The sequence below is a fragment of the Protopterus annectens genome, chromosome 8.part0, assembly GCF_019279795.1.
Source record: "Protopterus annectens isolate FY-2018-M chromosome 8.part0, PAN1.0, whole genome shotgun sequence".
NCBI lineage: Eukaryota > Metazoa > Chordata > Ceratodontiformes > Protopteridae > Protopterus > Protopterus annectens.
Window position 1 is genome coordinate 50,094,256 of NC_056741.1, and position 22,600 is coordinate 50,116,855.

The window sequence follows — 22,600 nt, forward strand, 5'->3', positions numbered from 1 at the left end:
CTGCAAGTGGGGCCTTGTAAAGGTGGTGATGAGTATCTGGCACCCTGTAAAATTTGTCTGGTTTGGCAGGGGCTGGGGGTAAAGAATCTGGAGCGGAGCAAACATCATTGAAAGCATCATCCACCACAGAGAGAACAGGAGGAATAGCTAAGGGCCTGTGCTGTGGGAGGTGCAGAAAGGTCCTAAGTCTTTTTCTGGAGTCTGAAAAATCCTGTTGCTGCCATTGTAACTGTTCTCGCATGGCATGCAAGGTTTCCCCAAAGGAGAATTCTTCTGGTGGGGAAGCAGCAGGAATGGATTCTTCAGCATCAGAATCTTCAAAATTGGAGAAGGGAGCCTCTGGCTGGTCAGTTAAGTCTGATTCATTATCAGAATCATCAGAAGACACTGGCTCAGGGGGCTCTGCCCTAGGTCTCTTCTCTGGGGGCTGAGAGGCCCTGTCTGGGTGAGATTGAGATCCTCTAATTAAAGAAATTAAATCTTCTGCCAAAGAAAGCATTTGAGAACTAGAAGAGGGCCTGGATGTGGGGGGTTTAACAGGCACTGATTTAGTAGTCTTGGCTGCTTTAGCCCTGGCGAAGGCCTTAATGGACATGGCTGCTGGAGGCCTAGCAGCACCACGTGCTGGGGTAGAGACATCCAAGGGGATGGTGTCTGATAACCACCGTAGTGGGTAAAATTTCTGAGGTCGATGCAAGAGTTGTAGCAGGGGCCTCAGTTGTAAGAATAAGTTCAGCTGTACTTTGATCAGTTTTCTCGGTTTCGGCCGAAACCGAGACACTCGCGGTTTGCTTTACCGTGGTTTCGGCCGAAACCACGGACCGCGAGTGTCGGTCTTTATCTTTGCGTTTTTTGGAAGATTGGGTAGTCGGAGGATCCGACGGCATAATGTACGCAAAATCAGTACCGAAAAACTGTTCTGCAAACTCCGAGCGACGCCTAAGCGTTCGTCGGTTGAAAAAGGCACAGGCCGAACAGGCTGCTACGTCGTGGGCTGGGCCTAAACAAGGCAGACAGTAAGAGTGGAAATCTTTATGAGGTATTTGTTTCCCACAGGTTAAACAATTGTTAACTTTTTCTGACATCGGCTGAGGCAAGAAAGAGTCCCCAACGGGGTACTTAGCTTTAGAAGTCTTGAGTAGTATTCGGTAGAAGTAATCTCTGGATCCGACCGACCGGCACTTGCGAACAGCTTCTGCTTCGGGCACCACGCGGCAAGAAAGACTGAGGAAAATGGCGTCGGCTGATGCTTTTATACCCGAAGACCAACAGTGATGACGTCGGGTGGAGTGCGACATCAGCCGAAGCCGGACCCGGACTTTGGAATCCGGCCGACTGCAGGGCTGCCTGACGACAGGACAACCCACTTGTTATGACTGCAGATGCATCCATGAAGGACATCCTGTAAATCTTTATTTTCCACACAGTCAGAAATAAACATAATTTTCTGTTTAAGCAGTCCAATAACATGCTGTTGATATTTTAACATATGAAATTGGCAGTTTAAAGCCCTGATAACCAAGGTTGCAGAAGTATAAACCTTTTTACCCCATCTATCCAGCGCCCTGGAGTCTCTATCAGAAGGGTAGGATTTTTAGCAGTAGAAGCCTTAATGCCCTTAGGCCCTTGAGAAATGGTTTCAGTGGGAGTCGGATGCGGCCTGTGGCTCTGAGGTAGCGGGTGTCAGGGGCTGCGAAAGCGCCTCACTGAGAACCGGTGAACTGGCGACTGGCCTAGAAGAGGCTTCGTCATCGGTTTTGGACCTCGGATGCTTGTCCTTTTCTTTGTCTTTGCGTTTTTTATGAATTCCGGTCGACGGTTGTTCAGACGGCATTATGTAGTTAAATCTTCGGCCAAAGTAATGTAAAGCAAAATCAAACTGACGCTTAATAGTGCGTTGGTTGAATCTAGCACAAAACAAACAACTAGCAACGTCGTGGTCAGGGCCTAGGCAAGGAATACAGTAAGTGTGAAAATCCTTATGAGGTATTTGCTTCCCACAAGAAATACAATTGTTAACTTTTACTGACATCGGTTTGGAGCAAGAAAAAGTTTCCCCAATGGGGTACTTAGCTTTATTGAAGACTTCGGTGCTGAAATTCAATTTCGAAAATCTCAGGAGTCGGCCGACCGGCACTTGCGAACTGCTTTTGCTTCGGGCACCGCGCGGCAAGAAAGACTGAAGAAAATGGCGTCGGCTGCATCTTTTATACCTTTGGCGCACTGACGTCAGGGAAGAGGCGACAGCAACTGACGCCGGACCTAGACTTTGGAATTCTGGTAGACTGTGGGTAGCCTGCCAGCAGGATAACCCAAGTGTAATGACTGCAACAGTGAAACACGATGAACATCTTGTGGGGCTCGGGAAACCTGTAGTATTGTCAGGTTTACAAGGAGCTGGAGGCAGGGAATTAGGGGCCATACTGCATTCCGAAAACACATCAACAACAATGTCTAGTACAGGAGGTATAGCCAAAGGCCTATGCTGTGATAAAAGAAGAAAATCCCTAATCCTCTTTTTTGAATCCAAGAATTCCTGACTTTCCACACGGAATGGAATCCTCTGCATCAGAATCCTCATAAGTAGGTATGGACAAATCCAGGTCATTAGAAAAGTCAGAAGAAACAGAGTCCTGATCAGAAGTTTCATAGTTAAGCTCAGGCCCTAGGCCTCTTAGAAGGGGGTTTGGCTACCCCTGATTAGAGTAATTAGATCTTCAGCCATTTTGATCATTTGTTTTTTTAGGCATAGGGGCCTGAACATGCGGCCTGGGTGTCGTTTTTTTTGACAGATCGAGATTTAGGCCTTAGTATTGAAGGTGGAGTTGATTTAATATGCAAGTATGTAGGCCTGAGTACACCCTCAGAAGCCGGTGCCTGCACAGCGGCTCCGAACCATCCAAGGTAGAGACATCCGCGGGTTCCATAGTTGAAGTATCTCGCGGCATACCGGACTCTGAATGGGTCTCAGTAGAAGCCTGCGAGTCAGAAGTAGCAAATATCAGGGGCTGCAAAAGCGCCTCACTGAGTACGGCGAACTGGCGACTGGCTTAGGAGAAGCGTTGTCGGCAGTTTTGGACCTCAACGGCCTGTCTCTGTCTTTATCTTTGCGTTTTTTCGAAATTCCGGTAGTCGGATGGCTAACCAATGTAATTTCTGGATAATTAAACACAGAACCAAAATATTTAGAGGCAAAAATGTACCGACGGATAGTGCGCTGATTAAATAAAGCACAAAACAGACAGCAAGGTACATCATGGTCAGAGCCTAGGCAAGGAATACAGTACAGATGAAAATCTTTATGAGGTATTTGCTTTCCACAGGTAATGCAATTAACTTTTACTGACATCGGTAAGGAGCAAGAAAAAGTTTCCGCAACGGGGTACTTAGCTTTAAGTTGAAGACTTCGGTTCTGAAACTCGAAAACAAACATTTTAGGAGTCGGCCGACCGGCACTTGCGAACTGCTTCTGCTTCGAGCACCGCACGGCGAGAAAGACTGAGGTAATGACATCGGCTGCATGTTTTATACCCCTATCGACCTGACGTCATAGAAGATGGGACAGCAACCGACATAGGACCCAAGACTTTGTTAATCAGGCCGACTGAAGGCAACCTGCCAGCAGATTACCCAAATGTATGAGTGCAACAGTGAAACACGAAGAACATCAAAAGAATTTAGCGACAAAAATAGCCCGACAACGAATAGTTCAGGCGTTGAACAGGACACAAAACAGACAGCGAGGAACGTCTTGGTCTGGGCATAAACACGTGATGCAGTAAGAATGAAAATCTCTGGGAGGTATTTGCATTCCACAGGCAAGACAATTATTAACTTTTTCTGACATCTGTTAGAGCAAGAAAAAGGATCCCCAACAGGGTGCTTATCTTTTAGAAGACTTCAGGTCTGAAACTCGAAAAAACGAAAATTTCATGAGGCGGCCGACCAGCACTTGCGAACTGCTTCTGCTTCGTGATCCGCTCGACAGGAAAAGCTGATGTAATGGCGTCGGCTGTATGTTTTATACCTCTGACAACCTGATGTCATGGAAAAAGCGACAGCATCTGACGCAGAAATCCCAAGACTCTGGTATTCGGGCTGACTGAGGGCTACCTGCATGCAGATAACCCAAGTGTGATATCTGCAACAGTGAAACACGAAGAACATCTTCAGATACAAAGTTAAATTCCATTGGGGAATGAATCTCAAAAAATAATACTGGAACTACACAAGTCCATTCTGCCGCAGCCTTCCCTGTTAGTTGCCCTTTCCTATAATTCCTGCGATTTAAATTTAAGTATTGGTAAAACCGACACATTTTCATTGAGACCTGGTCTGACTGCTGCATTTAGTTTAAATTGTCATAACAATTCTCTTCTTTCCAAATCAGCTCCCACCAAATTCCTCTTGGCTTTCTCAGGATGATGTCAATAATCCCAAATTTAAATGTAATGTTTCTTGGACAAGTCAAGGTACGCTTTAAAAGAGCGTTGTTCACATTACGTTTGGAAATGGCATAAAGATGTTTAAAAATCCATTTCCTTAGCTGTCTTGCCTACATAAAAGTACTCACACCTCTGACACATGGCAATATAGATTAAACCCACAGTGGAACAGTTACCATTCTTGAGATAAATCTCAAAAGGTACATTCCGTAAAGTAACACTAGGTCCTTCCAAAATAAAAAACTACACTGTCTACATGTTCTATAATGGGTGGTGTCCTTAAAATTAATATAAGCATTAGGTTTAACATGCTCAAACAAGAATACATTTTTACCAGTGTAACAGACAAAATGGGGTGCTGACCCTACGGTCTCCAAAATTTCTGGGTTCCCCTTAAAAATAACCCAAATTTTCAACAGAATCTCCTTTATGTCCCTGTAGCATCCACCAAAGGGGACCACTATACTGTTAATATGTGATTTAACATTAACTACAGTAAGCTTACTTAAAGGATGAAATATCTGTAATTCTTCGCCTAAAAGGGGTTTGAATCTAGTCCCACACCCATCGAGTATTTCTTCATTTATTCTGCGTAAGGTGTTGGGGGGATAAGAGCTTTGTGAAGCTAGCAGGTTATTGTGCCCTGGTCAGGAAACTACCCATACAGCCTAAAGGCTACTGCAGGGTGGGAATGATGACCATGCTTGATCAAGTCTTTGAAATATCCGGGAGAGAGAACACATGTAGGAGGCAAACGGTATGCCTAGTGCTATTTACTGCTCAAACCTGTGAAAAACAACTCCAGCTCTAAACACATCAATGAAACATGCAACAAATCTTACCCCGCAGCTGAATTATCAGGGGGTGGGACAAATGACCAACTGCAAGACAATTCCCCTCCCAACTAATGGTACAGGCGAATGGAAATCCCTAAAGGAAAATTGTGGCAAAAAAGTAACTTTCAACACCATTCATATGTTAAGGTCTAGAAACACATTTTTTGGAATTTCAAGCTGGAAAGAGCAGCACCTGGTCTGTAAGGAATCATATTAAAACACAGTGATAAGGATAAACCATGCAACCCCCCCCCCCCCCCACCAAAAAAAAAAAAAAAAAAAAGAACAATCACATAAGGGCCACTAAGTTGTTGCGTCTTTCCCCTGTTAGGGCGCCACAGCGGAACTCTGGTCTGCTAATGATTGGCAGTAGATTTTTACGTCCCGACTTGCCAGCCCTGATGCACAACCTTCAACGAAGGTACGCCCATTCACACACGTCTCCACACAGAAGACGCTCTAGCTGAGAATCGAACAGGACAACGTCTTACTGTGAGGCGACAACGCTACCGCAGTTCTACAACAAAATTCACAGCTTGCCTACAACCACAGTTTCACAACATTATGAAGTTAAAAACAATCCCATCATTATCTTCAAGGTCACCCAACAGACGTTCTAGTATGTGCTAATTATGGGGACAAGATTTTTGCACTTTTCAGAAAGGAGAATTCTGGAAAAAAATTACACACCTCTGCCTTTGCCTTCTTAGGGGCTTCATGAAGCTCTACATCGCTGTCTGATGTCTCTCGTTCTCTCCTCCTCTTGGGAATCTTCAAAATGCAAGAGTCTTCACCCTTCGCTTTCTATAAAACAGAGGAAGCAATTATTTGCTGCAGCTATGGCATTTTGCTACAAAAACTTCAGATGTGAAAACTACATACAAAAAAGAACAGCTGTGAAAACTACATACAAAAAAGAACAGCTGTAATAGAAACATACCACAAATTTTGATGTTTTTGAGTACACTCACTGTTGCAGCTCTGACTTTAGATACTCTTGCCTACAAGTAGCCCAAATGGCTGGCCCGACTTCCAGAGCTCTACCACCCTACCACACCCGATCTCAGCTGACTCCCTCCCACCACTCCAAAAAGACATCAGTGTTGTAAGAGGTGTGCTGGCTGACTCCATCTTTACCTCTTTTTTGCCCTGACCAAGGGCAGATTAGAAAACCTTGGCACACAGTTGAAGTGGACTAGATGGTTCACGGTTTTCTGCGTCTCAGGGACCACCTCTGAAGTCCCCAATCTCCCTCCCCAATCAGTAAAGTCAATAAATGAGGAGATGAGCCTTATACTGAAAGTGAGAGACGGGAATCACTAGGGAATCACTCTACCCGGAGCGACAAGAATGGGAAACAAATAAATGAGGAGATGAGCCTTATAGTGAAAGTGAAAGATGGGAATCACTCTACCCGGAGTGACAAGAATGGGAAACAAATAAATGAGGAGATGAGCCTTATAGTAAAAGTGAGAGACGGGAATCAATCTACCCGGAGCAACAAGAATGGGAAATAAATAAATGAGGAGATGAGCCTTATAGTGGAAGTGAGAGACGGGAATCCCTCTACCCGGAGTGACAAAAATGGGAAATAAATGAGATGAGCCTTATAGTGAAAGTGAGAGACGGGAATCACTCTACCCGGAGTGACAAGAATGGGAAACAAATAAATGAGGAGATGAGCCTTATAGTGAAAGTGAGAGACGGGAATCACTCTACCCGGAGTGACAAAAATGGGAAAGAAATAAATGAGGAGATGAGCCTTATAGTGAAAGTGAGAGACGGGAATCACTCTACCCGGAGTGACAAGAATGGGAAACAAATAAATGAGATGAGCCTTATAGTGAAAGTGAGAGACGGAAAGCACTAGGGAATCACTCTACCCGGAGCGACAAGAATGGGAAACAAATAAACGAGGAGATGAGCCTTATAGTGAAAGTGAGAGACGGGAATCACTCTACCCCGAGTGACAAGAATGGGAAAAGTACAGTTTTGTACCTACCATAAATGTAGATGTCCGATAGGTATGCATCTGCAGTCCTTACATATGGGTTGTCCTGCCTCAGGCAGCCCTTCGGTCGGCCGGATTCCACAGTCTGGGTCCGACGTCGGCTGATGTCGCCCTTTCCCCGACGTCAGAGCGCCTGGGGTATAAAAGAGTCAGCCGACGCCATCTTCCTCAGTTTTTCTTGCCCCAGATGCCAGGTGCCCTCTAAGGAAGGCTAAATTTGGAGAAATGCAAAATATTCCAAACATGCACAGTAATAAAAAACAAATACACCATAATAGATAACCCCAGCTAGCTATAAGAGGGATAAGTACCCAAGAAATACCACAGAGGGGAAGGAGGGAAGGAAAACCTGACTGCAGATGCATACCTATCGGACATCTACATTTATGGTAGGTACAAAACTGTACTATGTCCTTCAAGGATGCATCTGCAGTCCTTACATATGGGTAGAATACCGTAGCCAAGCTGGGGGTGGTAGGATCTAAGAAAATGATAGTGTAGCTAAATTGCCCTGCAGGACTGCCGTAGCAAAGCCTGCTCTGGATCTGGAATATAAGGGCAAATTGTAATGCTTGGAAAATGTATGCACGGAGCTCCATGTAGCAGCTTCTAAAATGTCCTTGGTAGCCACCCCTCTTAAAAAGGCTGTGGAGGTGGCTGTGGCTCTGGTGGAATGAGGCCTGATGTTAGCTGGCACAGTTTTTCCATGATAAGAGTAGCAGAATCGAATGCAATTTCCTATCCATTTTGAAATTGTCTGTTTGGAAATTGCTTTGCCTTGGATGCCTGCAGCATATGCTACCAACAAGCTGGTCAGTTTTTCTGAAAGTCTTAGTTCTGTCCAAGTAGTAGCGTAACTGTCTGTGAATGTCCAGGGTATGCAGAAGTTTTTCTCCCTTGTTTTGCGGATCTGGAAAGAAGGTAGGCAGGTGAATAGCTTGGTTCAATGAGACCCTGGATACCACCTTTGGCATAAATGAAGGATTGGTTCTCAAGGAGACTCTGTCCTGATGAAAAATAAGAAATGGTTGTACTGCCATGAGTGCCTGCAATTCAGATACTCTTCTTGCTGAGGTTATGGCCAGAAGGAAGGCAGTCTTCCAAGACAGGAACTGTAACTCTGAAGATGCTGCTGGTTCAAAGGGAGGTAGAGTCAACTTTTCCAACATGAAGTTAAGGTCCCATGTAGACACTGGTGGTTTTCTTGGAGGATTGATGTTTTTAATTCCTCTTAGAAACTGCCTTAGGAGAGGATGAGAGAAGACAGGTGGATCGGTATTGTATTCTGCTGAAATTGCTGAAGCATGAATTTTTATGGAAGAGTAAGAAAGGCCATTGTGGAGCATTTCTGCCAAGTATTCCAGGATATGTGCCATGCTCATCACTGTGGCATCTAGGCCCTTTGCGGTGCTCCAAGTGTGGAATCTTTTCCGTTTTGCTGAATATGCCTTTCTCGTGGAAGGTCTGCGAGCTTCCATGATGATATCCTTCACTCTCTTGGATAGCTTTGGTGAGGAGTCAAGGTATTCTCCAGGCTGTCAGCTGCAGGGTTTTCAGGCTGGAGTGCAGAGTTTTGTAATTGTGCTGTGTCAGAAGGAGTGACCATTGTGGTAGAGGCCACGGTTTCGTGTGTGACAGGCATCGTAACAGTGGGTACCAGTGCTGCCCTGGCCAGTCCACGGCTATTAAAATCACTTTTGGCTGCTCTGTCCTGAGTTTCAGTAAGACCCTGGTCAATAGTGGAAGAGGTGGAAATGCATACACTGTTAGAGTATTCCAGCGGAAAGAGAGGGCGTCCACTTTCCATGCTTGTGGGTGGTATGTCCTTGAACACAATTTCTTCAGCTGATGATTGTGGTGGGAGGCAAAAAAAATCTATGTCCGGCCTTCCCCAAAATTGTGTTATCTGAAGGAAGATGTCTGGGTGTAGCATCCACTCGTGTGGATCCATGGTATTTCTGCTTAGGCTGTCCGCCAGTATATTGTCTTTTCCTGGCACAAACTGGGACTGCAGCTCTATACTGAGTTTTAGGGAAAGTTCCCAAAGATTCATTGCTAGTCTGCAAAGAGGGTAGGAATGGGTACCTCCTTGCTTGTTTATGTACCACATAACTGTGGTATTGTCTGTCCTTATTAGCAGGTGGCCTTGATGTAGAAAGTGCTTGAAGGCCTCGATTGCATGTATCACTGCCAGCATTTCCTTTTGGTTTATGTGCATGCACAATTCTTTCTGAGACCATAGTCCTTGGATGCATCTGTCCTCCATGTGTGCTCCCCATCCATGGTCTGAAGCGTCCGAGGTAATGGTTTGGCTGGTTACTGGTTTGCTGAAAGGCAGACCCCTGTTTGACTGGCTTGCTTGGGCCCACCACAGGAATTCCTTTTGAAGGCATGGAATGAGTGGTATCAAAGTTTCTAGGCTGTGATTGTGCTGAGACCATAAACTCCTTAGGTACCATTGTAGTTTTCTCATATGCAGCCTTGCTTGTGGAATCAGAAGAATGCACGATGCCATGTAACCCAGGGCCTGCAGGATTTTCCTTGCAGTCATCTGAGTTTGTTTTGTCAGATTTTTGAAGTAATCCGGTAGTTGTCTGTTTTTCTTCTGTGAGAAAAGCCATTTGGGTGGTTGTATCTAGTTCCGCAAAGTTATTCTTTGGGATGGTATAAGTCTTGACTTGTGAATGTTGACTGTGTATCCCAAGGCCTGCAGAAGGCGGATGGCATCATTCAAATGTTTTTCCAAAGTTTGTTGGCTGTCCGCTTGTATAAGGCAGTCGTTCAGATACGGGTATATTTGAATCCCCTGAAGACTGCAGTGTGCAATTACTGATGCCAGGCATTTCGTGAATACTCTGGGCGCAGTAGATAAGCCAAAGGGCAATGCTGAGAATTGATAATGCTCTGAACCTGCAAGAAATCTGAGGTGTCTTCTGCAACTTTGTCTGATAGGGACATGCAGGTATGCCTCCTTGAGGTCTAAAGTTACCAGCCAAGACCCCTTGCCCAGCATGGGAAGGAGTTGCTGTAGGGTCAGCATTTTGAATTTTGGCACAATGAGATAAGTATTGAGTGCGGACAAATCGAGAATAGGCTTCCATTGTTTTTCTTTTCTTGGGACAAGGAATAGTCTGGAATAAAATCCTTGGCCTTGTTCTGCGAGAGGAACCTTTTCTATAGCTTTCATTTGCAATAGGCTGGCAATTTGTTTTAAAGCCTCTGCCCTTTGATTTGGTGGCAGGTTTGCATTCCTTTTCTTTTTGGCAATGTATGGAAATGGAACCTGTATCCTTTGTCTATTATTTGCAGTGTCCATTTGTCCCTTGTAATACTGTGCCAATTTCTTGAGAATAAAGACAATTTCCCGCCCAAAGGTGCTTCTAATTGAGCCCTGGTTGGCGGGATCAAGGTGAAGTCATTGAGTCTGTCCTTGTGCAGCAGTTGTTGGTCCTGAACTACCTCGCTGGTTAGGAGGCTGCCACTGACATCCTCTGTAGGAGCCTCTAGCTTGCCCTCTACCTCTGGCACGCCTGTTCTTGCCTCTTTGATATCTCTCTTCCGGAAAGGACCAATTCTTAGAAGGCCAATTTCTGCTGAATCTTGGTGGTTGTACCGGGAGGAAATCTTTGACTGTTTGTACAGATTTAACCTTTTCCTCAAATTTCTTTAAGACCTCCTGAGCAGTGGAGCCAAATAACTTTTGCTTTTCTAGTGGAGCATCCAGAAGCTTAGCCTTAACATGATCTGGCAGAGATTGTTCCTTCAGCCACGCATGTCTACGTATGACTGCACCTGTCATTGCTGACCTACATGAAGCTTCCAATGCATCATAACCACACTGCAAGAAATGGTTGCTAACCTGTAGTGAATTATGTACCAGATCCTGAAGTGACTTACGGTCTAGGAGTTCAGGAGAAGACAGCTTTTTCTGCAATTCATCCAACAAATACTCTTGGTACTGTAGCATATGAAATTGACAATTTAAAGCCCTCAGACAGAGTGGAAGAAGTATACACTTTTTACCCCATCTCTCTAAAGCCCTGGACTCCCTTTCAGAGAGGAGTGGATTTTTAGTAGTGGCAGCTGCAACCCCTTTAGGACCCTGGGAAATAGTTTCTGGGTCAGCAGAGTGGGCCTTGTAAAGGAAATGATGCGAGTCCGGGACCCTGTAGTACCTATCGGGTTTAACAGGAGCCGGAGGAAGGGTGTCAGGGGTAGTGCTAGACTCAGAAAACACATCATCAATGACACTTAAAACAGGAGGAACAGCCAAAGGTCTATGCTGAGGTAAATGAAGAAAAGTCCTTAATCTCTTCCTGGAATCGGAGAATTCCTGGCCCTGCCATTGGAAATGCTCTCTCATGGAGTGAAGGGTCTCCCCAAAGGACAGCTCTTCAGGAGGGGAGGCAGAGGGAATGGATTCCTCTGCATCAGAATCCTCGTAAGCCGTGAAGGCCTCCTCCTGGTAATCTGATAGAGCAGAGCCATCAGAGGCCTCATCAGAGGACTGAGGATCAGCGGACTCAGCCCTGGGCCTTTTGTCTAGAGGGGGTTGAGAACCCCTGTCCGGATGAGGCTGGGATCCCCTGATTAAGGAAATAAGATCCTCAGCCAAACTTAGTATCTGTGAACCTGTAGTGGATCCCTGAGAAATAGTCTTGGGAGGCAGAGTTTTTTGTTGCTTAGCAGCTTTAGCCCTAGTGAATGCTTTAATGGACATGGATGCAGGGGGCCTGGCTGCTCCACGTGCTGGGGTAGTCTTGTCTAAGGGAATGGTGTCGGTAGTTTCCTGAACACCAGTTTCCGTGGGTAAATCCATAACCGACTCAGAAGAAGCCTCCGGGGCCGAGGCTGTCGGTTGTACCGTTTCCACGGACGGAAGTACCAAGGACTCTGTTTCAGCCGCGACAGAGACAGTCACGGTAGGCCTAGGCATGGTTTCAGCCGAAACCATGGTCTGCGTGTGTCGGTCCTTGTCCTTCCGTTTCTTGGTTAAATGAGAAGTCGGAGTCTGACGGCATTTTATAAGAGAAACTAGCCCCAAAAAAGTCCTCTGCAAACTCCGAACGACGCCTAAGAGTGCATCGATTAAAGGAGGCACAGGCAGTACAGGCCGAGACGTCGTGGTCTGGGCCTAGGCAAGGGAGGCAGTAGGAATGGAAATCCTTATGAGGTATTTGTTTCCCACAAGTCAAGCAATTATTAACTTTAAGCGTTTGATCTGACATCGGCTGAGGCAAGAAAGAGTCCCCAACGGGGTACTTAGCTTTTTGAAGTCTTCGGTAGCTGAATTTACAGGAGCTGGCCGACCAGCACTTGCGAACTGCTTCTGCTTCGGGCACCACGCGGCAAGAAAGACGGAGGAAGATGGCATCAGCTGACTCTTTTATACCCCAGGCGCTCTGACGTCGGGGAAAGGGCGACATCAGCCGACGCCGGACCCAGACTTTGGAATCCGGCCGACCGAAGGGCTGCCTGAGGCAGGACAACCCATATGTAAGGACTGCAGATGCATCCTTGAAGGACATCAAATAAATGAGGAGATGAGCCTTATAGTGAAAGTGAGAGACGGAAAGCACTAGGGAATCACTCTACCCAGAGTGACAAGAATGGGAAAGAGGCAGGAGAAAACAGGGGCTAGAAGGAGGGTACCTAGACTGCAACAATCAATATACTCTAACATCTGCATTTATGGTACGTTTCTAATACAGCTGTGTTATGTTCATTGCACCATTCATTGCTGCAGTCCTGATTTTTGGGAATATCCGCAAAGCATGAAATTATAGGGTGGTTTAGCCAGAGACAGCTAATCGGGAGATCAGACCTTGCAGGACAGCAGAAGCAAATCCAGCCCTGGACCTAGAAGCTACACCCACATGTGTAATACCTAGAAATGGTATGCACAGAGGTCCAAGTTGCTGCTTCCAGGATATGTGATGACCCTTTAAGGAAGGCTGTGATGGCTTGAATGGAGTAAGTTATGACCTCCCCAGAAATATGTTTGCCATGAGCAGTGCAACAGCAGGAAACGTAACAAGTAAGCTATTTGGAAAGTGTTTGTTGACTGCATTCTTTCCTTTTCTTCTGCCTAGGAGACAAATGATCAGTCTTTTCCTTCATTTAAGCTACAGACAATGTTTTTAAGCAATAAAACTAATGTCTTTCGGCTTTTCCTGGTTAGGGGTCACCACAGCGGAACTCCAGTCCGCTAATGATTTGCAGTGGGTTTTTACAGTGCCGAGGTGCCAGCCCGACGCCTAACCTTCAAATAAGGCACACCCACTCACGCACGCACCTACCTGCATGTCTTTAAATGTCACTAGACCATGGGGAGGACATACAGACTGCACACAGAAGGCGCTCCAGCAGAGAATCGAACCGGAGAACTTCTTGTTGTGAGGCGACAATGCTAACTGCTGCACCACCGCGGCTTTATACAACGTTTGTTTAAAAAATAAAACATGAAAAAAGTTATGGAAAATGATAGTCTTCTTGCATTTCCAAAGTCATTAGTTATTTTTTTCCACTAGCAAATGCTCTCAGCTGGAGACTAAGTCTACAGGTGCAAGGAACTAACCATTAGAATTCCAAACTGTGTTTTGGGTGAAATTTACAAAGATTTCCTCATACAAAGTTACTAGCCAGATACTTTTCCTTGGAACAAGGTGTCTGTATCTGCACACAATTAATCATGAGAACTCCGAACACTGTACTGAAGTGTACAAGCTACAGTGTAATATTTAACGGTACACTGGTAATTAATAACGAGAACTCCAAACACTGTACTGAAGTGTACAATCTACAGTGTAATATTTAACGGTACACTGGTAATTAATAACGAGAACTCCAAACACTGTACTGAAGTGTACAATCTACAGTGTAATATTTAACGGTACACTGGTAAGCAGTTCAGTAACAAAAATCAAGTCTGAAACTGTGGGAAGGAAGTAAGATACACAAGTAGTTGCCTCCCCAGCAGCCTTAACATCTTAATGCATTTAATATAACAGCGCATAATTTTATTTACTTACTTTCTATTTGGTACCAGTAGGTGGACTGTTCAACTGACCATTTTCAGCCATTTAATCATTTACAGCCAGCCAGTGCACTTTCTCTCAGGGCTAAATGCTAACCTTTACTGACAGCATGCAAGCTGTTTCACATCTGGGAAGGAAAATAGATGTCAGGCACTGTAAGTGGGAATGCATGCCGTAACATGTGCTTTAGCACCGGTAACCTTAATTTTAGAATAGGTCATGCTTGTGGGTGCAATCATCGATTTAGGACGACTGATTCCATGTGCAAGAGTTAAAAGAAGATGGGGAGTTGGTTCTAAAAAAATCTACTTAGCTTTTTAAAACAAAAAAGGCGAACCAGGAACAACTGCAGACCACTGATTTATTTATTTATTTAACCAAAATTGTACTAAGCACTTTCACCCACACACATCAGGGCATCTTCAGAGTACTGACAATCCTTGTGTTGAACCTCTTTTTAAATCCTTATGTAAATTAGATAATTGAACAATTAAACAATTAAACAAATTATTACGTACGCAGCTAAAAATTCTTAAAGGTACAATCAGCAAAAATGAACAAACAGCCAGGACTCGTGCAAACTTGTTAATTTGTAAATGTAATAAAACCTTCTTGTCAAAAACTATGTATATGTAATACCAATAAATAAAAGTAAAAATACATATATAAATATCTAGATAATAGTATAAATCTAAATAATTATTAAATATAAACAACTGTTATACAATCCAGCATAAAATCATTCATTAAAAAATTACCTAACATTAAAATTCATATTGTTATACAAAATATTTAAAACATTAAATTATCAGATGTTAACCTAATACATACAAGATCAAATAAATTGAGACTTGTACTTTAGTATACTTGATATAGAAATATGTTCGTTAATACCAGGGCTAGAATTAGAAGTTATGTACTCACCATAACGTTCCATCTGAGTAGGTGTTTTCATTTGTCTGCAACCTGTGGGTTATGGATCCGATATCGGATCCGAACCGGCATGGTTTACCAGCTATGGATCCGAGCTCTCAGCCCCTCCCCTCACCCATAATGCCCTGCTCTCCCTTCATGACCTCAGATCGAGTTTGCCAACAGCAAGAACACCCTGAAAAGGGTAACACATCATATGCAGGAAACTGACAGGCCAGGGGGATAGGAGGGCGGGATGGTTGCAGACAAATGAATACACCTACTCAGATGGAACGTTATGGTGAGTACATAACTTCTAAATCTGAAGTAGGAGATTCATTTGTCTGCAACCTGTGGGACAGAGTCCCCAGCTACCTGAATCTTGGGCGGCCATCATGGAAGGATATTCCGAGCACCTGAGCCAAAGGATGCTCTACCCCTAGATGTAAGATCCAACTTGTAGTGGGAAATAAAAGTATGAGATGAAGCCCACGTGGCTGCTGCACAAATATCATCTAGAGGAATCCTAGCCTTAAAGGCTGCCGAGGTAGAGACTGACCGGGTTGAATGGGCATGTACACCCTCCGGTGAGGGCCTTCCCGAAGCTTGATAAGCCAACAAGATACATTGTGAAATCCAGCGAGATAATGAGACTTTAGAAATTGGCTTGCCCAAATTAAATTTAGCAAAGGAAATGAACAGCTGGTCGGATTGCCTATGACCAGCCGTCCTGTTTAGATAAAATCTAAGTTGCCTGTGAACATCTAAGGAGTGAAGCTTGTATTCACCCTTGTTTTGGTATTTAGGGAAGAAAACAGGGAGGTTAATAGATTGATTAATGTTTGCTTCAGACGCTACCTTAGGAAGAAAGGACGGGTTGGTCCTGAGGTAAACACGGTCCGGATGAAAGACCAAGTAAGGAGGTTTAGCTGATAATGCTTGAAGCTCAGAGACTCTCTTGGCCGAAGTAATGGCTACTAAGAAGGCGGTCTTGAAAGATAAGAATTTCAGATCTACCGTAGCCGCCGGTTCGAAGGGGGTCAAGGCCTGGAGAACTAGGGAAAGGTCCCAAGGAGGAACCGCTTGCTTTATAGGGGGCCTGAGAAGAAAAGTACCTTTAAGGAAAATCTTACACAATTTGGCAGACATCAGTGGATTGGAGTCATGGCAATGTGATAATGAGAAATTGCATAAGTTGTACTTTGACCGTGGAACTGCTGGCACCATCATTAAAAAGAGTGGTTAAAAATCAAGCACCAAAGGAGAGGAACTGTGAAGGGTTTAGGCCTTGCCTCCGCCCACAAAGAGAACCGTTTCCACTTGCTACGGTAGACTTTCCTAGTGGATGGCTTATGAGCCGCCACCAGGATGGCCTTTACAGGGGACGAAATACCGTGAGTCCTGACCAAGAGTGGAACTGGAGCAGCCAAGCGGTCAGCTTCAGGTTGTCCAGGTTCGGAGGAGATAAGTGGGATGGATGAGATATCAGATCCGAATGGGATCTAGAATCCAAGGAGGATTCACTGAGTGAGACCTTAGGAAGGGAACCAGATCTGTTGAGGCCAAAGCAGCAATGAGAATCATTCTGCACCCCAACAGAGAGGCTTTCTGAAGAACTTGGAGCATCAGAGGCAAGGGGATAAGCATAAAGAAGACCGGGTGGCCAAGCATGCACCAGAGCGTCTCTTGGGGCACCTCCGGGAGGAGGTATCAGAGCGAAAAACTGTCGCACTTGGTGTTTGAGGGAGAGGCAAAAGATCGCAACAAGGAGTTCCCCACCGTGCGAAGATGCGTTCCGCTACCTGAGTATTGAGAGACCACTCGTAAGGGGTGAGAATGGTGCGACTGAGTTTGTCCGCCAGGATGTTGGACCGACCCGGAATATGCGTTGCTATGAGAAAGCGGTTGGTGGAGATTGCCCATTCCCACACTCTCATGGCTTCTCGACAAAGAGGGTAAGACCTGGTTCCTCCTTGTTTGTTGATATACCAGACAACCGACATGTTGTCCGATTGAATCGCAATTGTTCCCAAGGGAAGAAAGGCCTGAAGTGATAGCAACGCTAAAAGCACTGCTCTCATCTCTAGAACGTTGATATGCAGTAAGGTCTCTGATTCGTTCCACGGTGTCCGGTTCCTTCCACGCCCTGGTGGTAATGAGGTCCACCAGAGGGTCGGCAGGAGGGGACACCCAAGAGGTAGACGGGGCGCTTCAAATGCCTCCAAGAACACGGACTCGTCCGAGGAAGACTTGGGGGCAGACCACCCCCCCTAATGCGGAGCATTTCCATGATGTCTCCAAATGAGACATCCTCAGGGGGTGATCTTGGGGAGCCTTCCCCTTCCTCCAAGTCCGTGTCTTCTGTGAGAGACTCGGGGGAGTCAATGTGCCTCCTTTTGCACGTATGTTTGCGGGGAACATCCTCCGGGGCTGTCAGAGGATTCCTGCAAACAGTGACCTGTTCCAAGGAACAGCTTGGGGCAAAGGCGGGCTGTCCCAAAGGCCGGATGGTGGAAGCCTGACCCAGTGAAGATGGAGCGGGGCGGGCGAAGCAAGTGCCGGGGTCCGGAGACCCTCAACAGGGCCCTCTCCACTACATCAAAAGCGAAGGAGCCGACCTCGACCAATGGATCCGACAATGGCTCCCCTCGGATCCGAGTGGATCGGAGCGCGCGAAGCACTGGATCCGAAGGACAGTGCGCTCCGACACAGGCGGTGCGAAGGAGCACTGATCCTCCAGATCCGGCTCGGATCCAGGCTCCGAGGTCGGATCCGAAGCACTCGAGGGCAGGGTCGGATCCGGTACCAAGTACTATCGGCGCCGACCCACCCCACTCGGCTGCTCGGCTCAACTGCTCGAACCGGTAGCGGGTCGGAGAAGGAGCAATTGGTTTAAAGAAAGGTCGAGCTCCCCAGGGGAGGCAAGAGCACTCCCATCTGCATCTGGGCCTGGATGAACCTTCTCATCATCGGTCCAGATCAGCGTCTGACAAGCTATCGTCGATCTCGGCGAGGCTACCGAGGTAGGCCTAGAGTGCCTCCTGGATAGCCTCGGCGGAGATCGGTCTCCTCCTCCTCAGGTCCCGGTGAAAAGCACACAGGTGACCGGGCCGAGGAGGAGAACCAGCAGACAAGGAGGCGGAGGAGAAGCCGCTTGGCAGGCGGGGCGAAACAGAGGTCTCGGCCCGCCGCTATGGTGCTTCTCCCTCCGGTCCTTCTTTCTAGCTTCCTCTCCTCCGAACCACTACAGGGAGGTTGAGTCCCAGGAGGAGGAGGGGAGCGGAGAGGAGGCCACAAGAAACGGTTACCCCAAGGAGCGGAGGCGGAGCAGTCTGGGGGCAAAAGTCCCGCCAAGACAAGCTTGGACCTCCGCTCCTTCAATGCCCTGGGGTTGAACCCTGCACAAATGGAACATCCAGAAGTGAGGTGTTCAACCCCAAGGCTCACGACAGTGTGGCCATCAGCAGGGGAAAGCTTATGGCCACACTCGGAGCACTTAGAGAACACAGCTTTGGGTTGTTCAGACATCCCAAAGAGCTACAGTCACTTAAACTAAAGGTAAAAAGTAAAAGCAACTAAAACACACAACAGGCCCAAACACACACTACGCTACCAGCGAGGGGAGGGAAATTAAGTAAAAATAATATATAACACTAAAAAAGTATAATTAAGTAAAAGGGAATCCTATACTTTCATACAACTTTCACACAAAAATTCAATTTTAAACTTTCTAAATACTTGAAAAATACACTTAGCTGCAGAGCTCAAGAAACACAAATCTGGTCACCAGCGCGGCAAACTAGATCTGGGGTCATGAAGGGAGAGCAGGGCATTATGGGTGAGGGGAGGGGCTGAGAGCTCGGATCCATAGCTGGTAAACCATGCCGGTTCGGATCCGATATCGGATCCATAACCCACAGGTTGCAGACAAATGAATCTCCTACTTCAGATCTTGCATTTAGCTCTAATTGCCATAAACATTCTTTAGCCTCAAGTAAGGTGTTGTCATCACCACCTTTGTTATTATTGTAGTATACAATTCTGTCAATAACAAAGAATAAAAATCTCTTAAAATTCTGGCATCTTAGACTATGCATATAAAGAGAACTAGTATTTTTCTGTTTTTTAATGTCTCTAACATGTTCCACTATCCTTTCTCGAAGTTTCCTTCGAGAAAGGATAGTGGAACATGTTAGAGACATTAAAAAACATTACATATACATAGTTTTTGACAAGAAGGTTTTATTACATTTACAAATTAACAAGTTTGCACAAGTACTGGCTGTTTATGTTCATTTTTGCTGATTGTACCTTTAAGAATTTTTAGCTGCGTAGGTAATAATTTGTTCAATTGTTTAATTGTTCAATTATCTAATTTACATAAGAATTTAAAAAGAGGTTCAACACAAGGATTGTCAGTACTCTGAAGATGCCCTGATGTGTGTGGGTGAAAGCACTTAGTACAATTTCGGTTAAATAAATAAAATCGGTGGTCTGCAGTTGTTCTGGTTCGCCTTTTTTGTTTTACTAGTTCTGGAAGTTTGTTTTTACTACTTAGCTTTTTGTTTGTTTTCAATGAAGCAAAATGTCTTTAACAATGTGACAGGTTCAAACGGAGGGGAGAAAAAAGTCAAATGCGCAAGACATCAGCCTGTCAAGCATTAGTGTGTACCATTATTTAATGTTATTTTAAAGGAGGAGGGGTTAACCAACATCTTGGAGGAAAGCTGCAGTGGCTGTATTATCCAAAAAAAGTAAAGATCCTTCACAGCCAGGTTCATACAGATCAATTCCAATTTTAAACCATGACTATAAAGTGTTTCCGTTTATACTATCTCAGAGAATGGTAAATAATGCCAGAATTGATACATATGCCACATATAAAGTACAGTTTTGTACCTACCATAAATGTAGATGTTCGAGTGCTAATACAGCTGCAGTCATAACAGATGGGTTCTCCTGCCGTCAGGCGGGTCCTCGGTCGGCCAAATTCCAAAGTCTAGGTCCGGCGTCAGTTGTCGTCGCTTCTTCCCTGACGTCAGTGCGACAGGGGTATAAAAGAACCAGCCGACGCCATTTTCTTCAGTTATTCTTGCCCCAGATGTCAGGTGCCCCCAGAAGGAAGGCAATACATAAATTTGTGTAATAAAGCAATGCCATATAATCAAAATACAGTAGTTGCAATCAGGTTGTATGAGGAGGTGTTAGCCAATAAGCCTGTCCCAAGAGGGGAAGGAGGGAGGGAAACCTGGACTGCAGCTGTATTAGCACTCGAACATCTACATTTATGGTAGGTACAAAACTGTACTATGTTCATCGTGCATACAGCTGCAGTCATAACAGATGGGTAGAATCCCAAAGCTAAGGAAGGGGTGGTAGGCACTAAGTGGAACTAGGAGGAGCCAGGATGCCCTGCAAGACTGCAGTGGCAAAGCCTGCTCTAGTTTTGGGAGTATAATGGTAGGTGGTAGTGCTTGGAGAAGGTATGCACAGCACTCCAAGTGGCTGCTTCCAAAATATCTTTGGTAGGAACTCCTCTGAGGAAAGCTGCAGAGGTAGCTGTGGCCCTTGTGGAGTGAGATCTGATGCATGCAGGTACAGTTTTGCCATGAAAAGAGTAACAAAAGCGTATGCAGTGGACTATCCATTTTGAGATGGTCTGTTTGGAAATTGACTTCCCTTGAGCTCCTATAGCATAGGACACAAAGAGCTGTTCTGATTTTCTGAAAAGCTTTGTTCTATCCAAATAATAACGCAGTTGTCTGTGGATATCCAAGGAATGTAGTAATCTCTCCCCTTTGTTTTGAGGATTAGGATAAAAGGTAGGTAAGTGTATAGCCTGATTCAAAGCTACCCTGGATACCACTTTTGGCATAAAGGACGGGTTGGTTCGTAAGGAAACTCTGTCCTGATGGAAGATGATAAAAGGCTGCACAGCCATGAGGGCTTGTAGTTCCGATCCCCTACGAGCGGAGGTAATAAGCCAGAAGGAAAGCTGTTTTCCAGGACAAATATTGCAAATCTGTTGAGGCAGCTGGCTCAAAAGGAGGCAAGGTCAGCTTTTCTAGAATGAAATTGAGGTCCCAAGCAGGTATTGGTTGTTTCCTTGGGGGTTTTATATTCTTAGCCCCTCTGAGGAACTGTCTTAAGAGGGGGTGAGAGAATAAAGGTGGATCAGTGTTGTATTCTGCAGAAATGGCTGAGGCATGGATTTTGATGGAGGAGAATGAAAGTCCACTGCTTAGCAGCTCAGCTAGATACTGTAATATTTGAGGTAAATTCAGTTTTCCAGGATTCTGGCCCTTTTTCTCATTCCAGGCACAAAACTGTTTCCATTTTGCGGAGTAAGCATTTCTAGTAGGCGGCCTTCTGGCCTCCAAAATGACATCCTGCACCTCCTTGGAGAGTAGGGTCTGTTGTGATGTTAAGGAATCTTCCATGCGGCCAGATTGAGTGTTTTCAGCTGACTGTGAAGAGTTTTGAAGCTGTGCTGAGTCTGAAGAAGAGGCATTAGAGGAAGGGTCCATGGTGGGGAATGCGTCAGGCTCCTCAGGAGTGGGTACCAGTGTTGCCTTGGCCAGTCTGGAGCAATGAGAATCATCTTTGGTCTGTCTGCTCTGGTTTTTAATAGAACTTTGGGCAGCAGAGGAAGAGGTGGAAAGGCATAAACTGTCATTGTTGTCCAACTCAAAGAGATTGTCCACTCTCCAGGCCTTTGGATAAAAAGTCCTTGAGCAGAATTTTCTCAAATGGTGATTTTTGTGGGAGGCAAAGAGATGTATGTCTGGCCGTCCCCATGCTTGAATTATCTCTGTAAAAACTTGAGGATGTAACTTCCATTCGTGTGGATCTGTCATATTTCTGCTTAGGTTGTCTGCCAGCGTGTTTTCCTTGCCTGGCAAGTACTGTGCTTGAAGTTCGATTTGTAATTCCCGAGCCATGTTCCAAAGTGACATGGCCAGCCTGCATAGGGGGTATGAATGGGTTCCTCCCTGTTTGTTTATGTACCACATTACTGTGGTGTTGTCTGTCCTTATCAATAGTTGACCTGGATGAAGAAGGTCTTTGAAAGCTATAATAGCATTTATTACTGCTAGCATTTCCTTTTGATTGATGTGAAGGTGCTTTTCTTTTTGGGACCATTTGCCCTGAATGCACCGATCTGTCATGTGCGCCCCCCAGGCTTAGTCCGAGGCGTCTGTTGTGATGACTTGATTTGCTTGAGGCTTGCAGAATGGGAGACCTGTGTTTGTTTGGCATGCTTGAGCCCACCACAGAAATTCCTTTTGCAGACATGGAATTAGTGGTATTATTGTTTCCAAACTGTGGCTGTGTTGAGACCATAGGTTTTTCAGGTAC

The 22,600-nt window shown here is 45.4% G+C and overlaps 1 protein-coding gene across 3 annotated transcripts in view; it reads right to left on the reverse strand.

The window, feature by feature from the left end:
• Positions 1 to 22,600, reverse strand: part of ATN1 (atrophin 1) — a 1,096,428-nt gene that overhangs the window by 588,572 nt on the left and 485,256 nt on the right. For all 3 annotated transcript variants that reach the window (XM_044079598.1, XM_044079600.1, XM_044079599.1), the window contains one exon: positions 5,972 to 6,085. In XM_044079598.1, the coding sequence (XP_043935533.1) occupies positions 5,972 to 6,085 (114 nt within the window). The remainder of the gene's footprint in view (positions 1 to 5,971; positions 6,086 to 22,600) is intronic.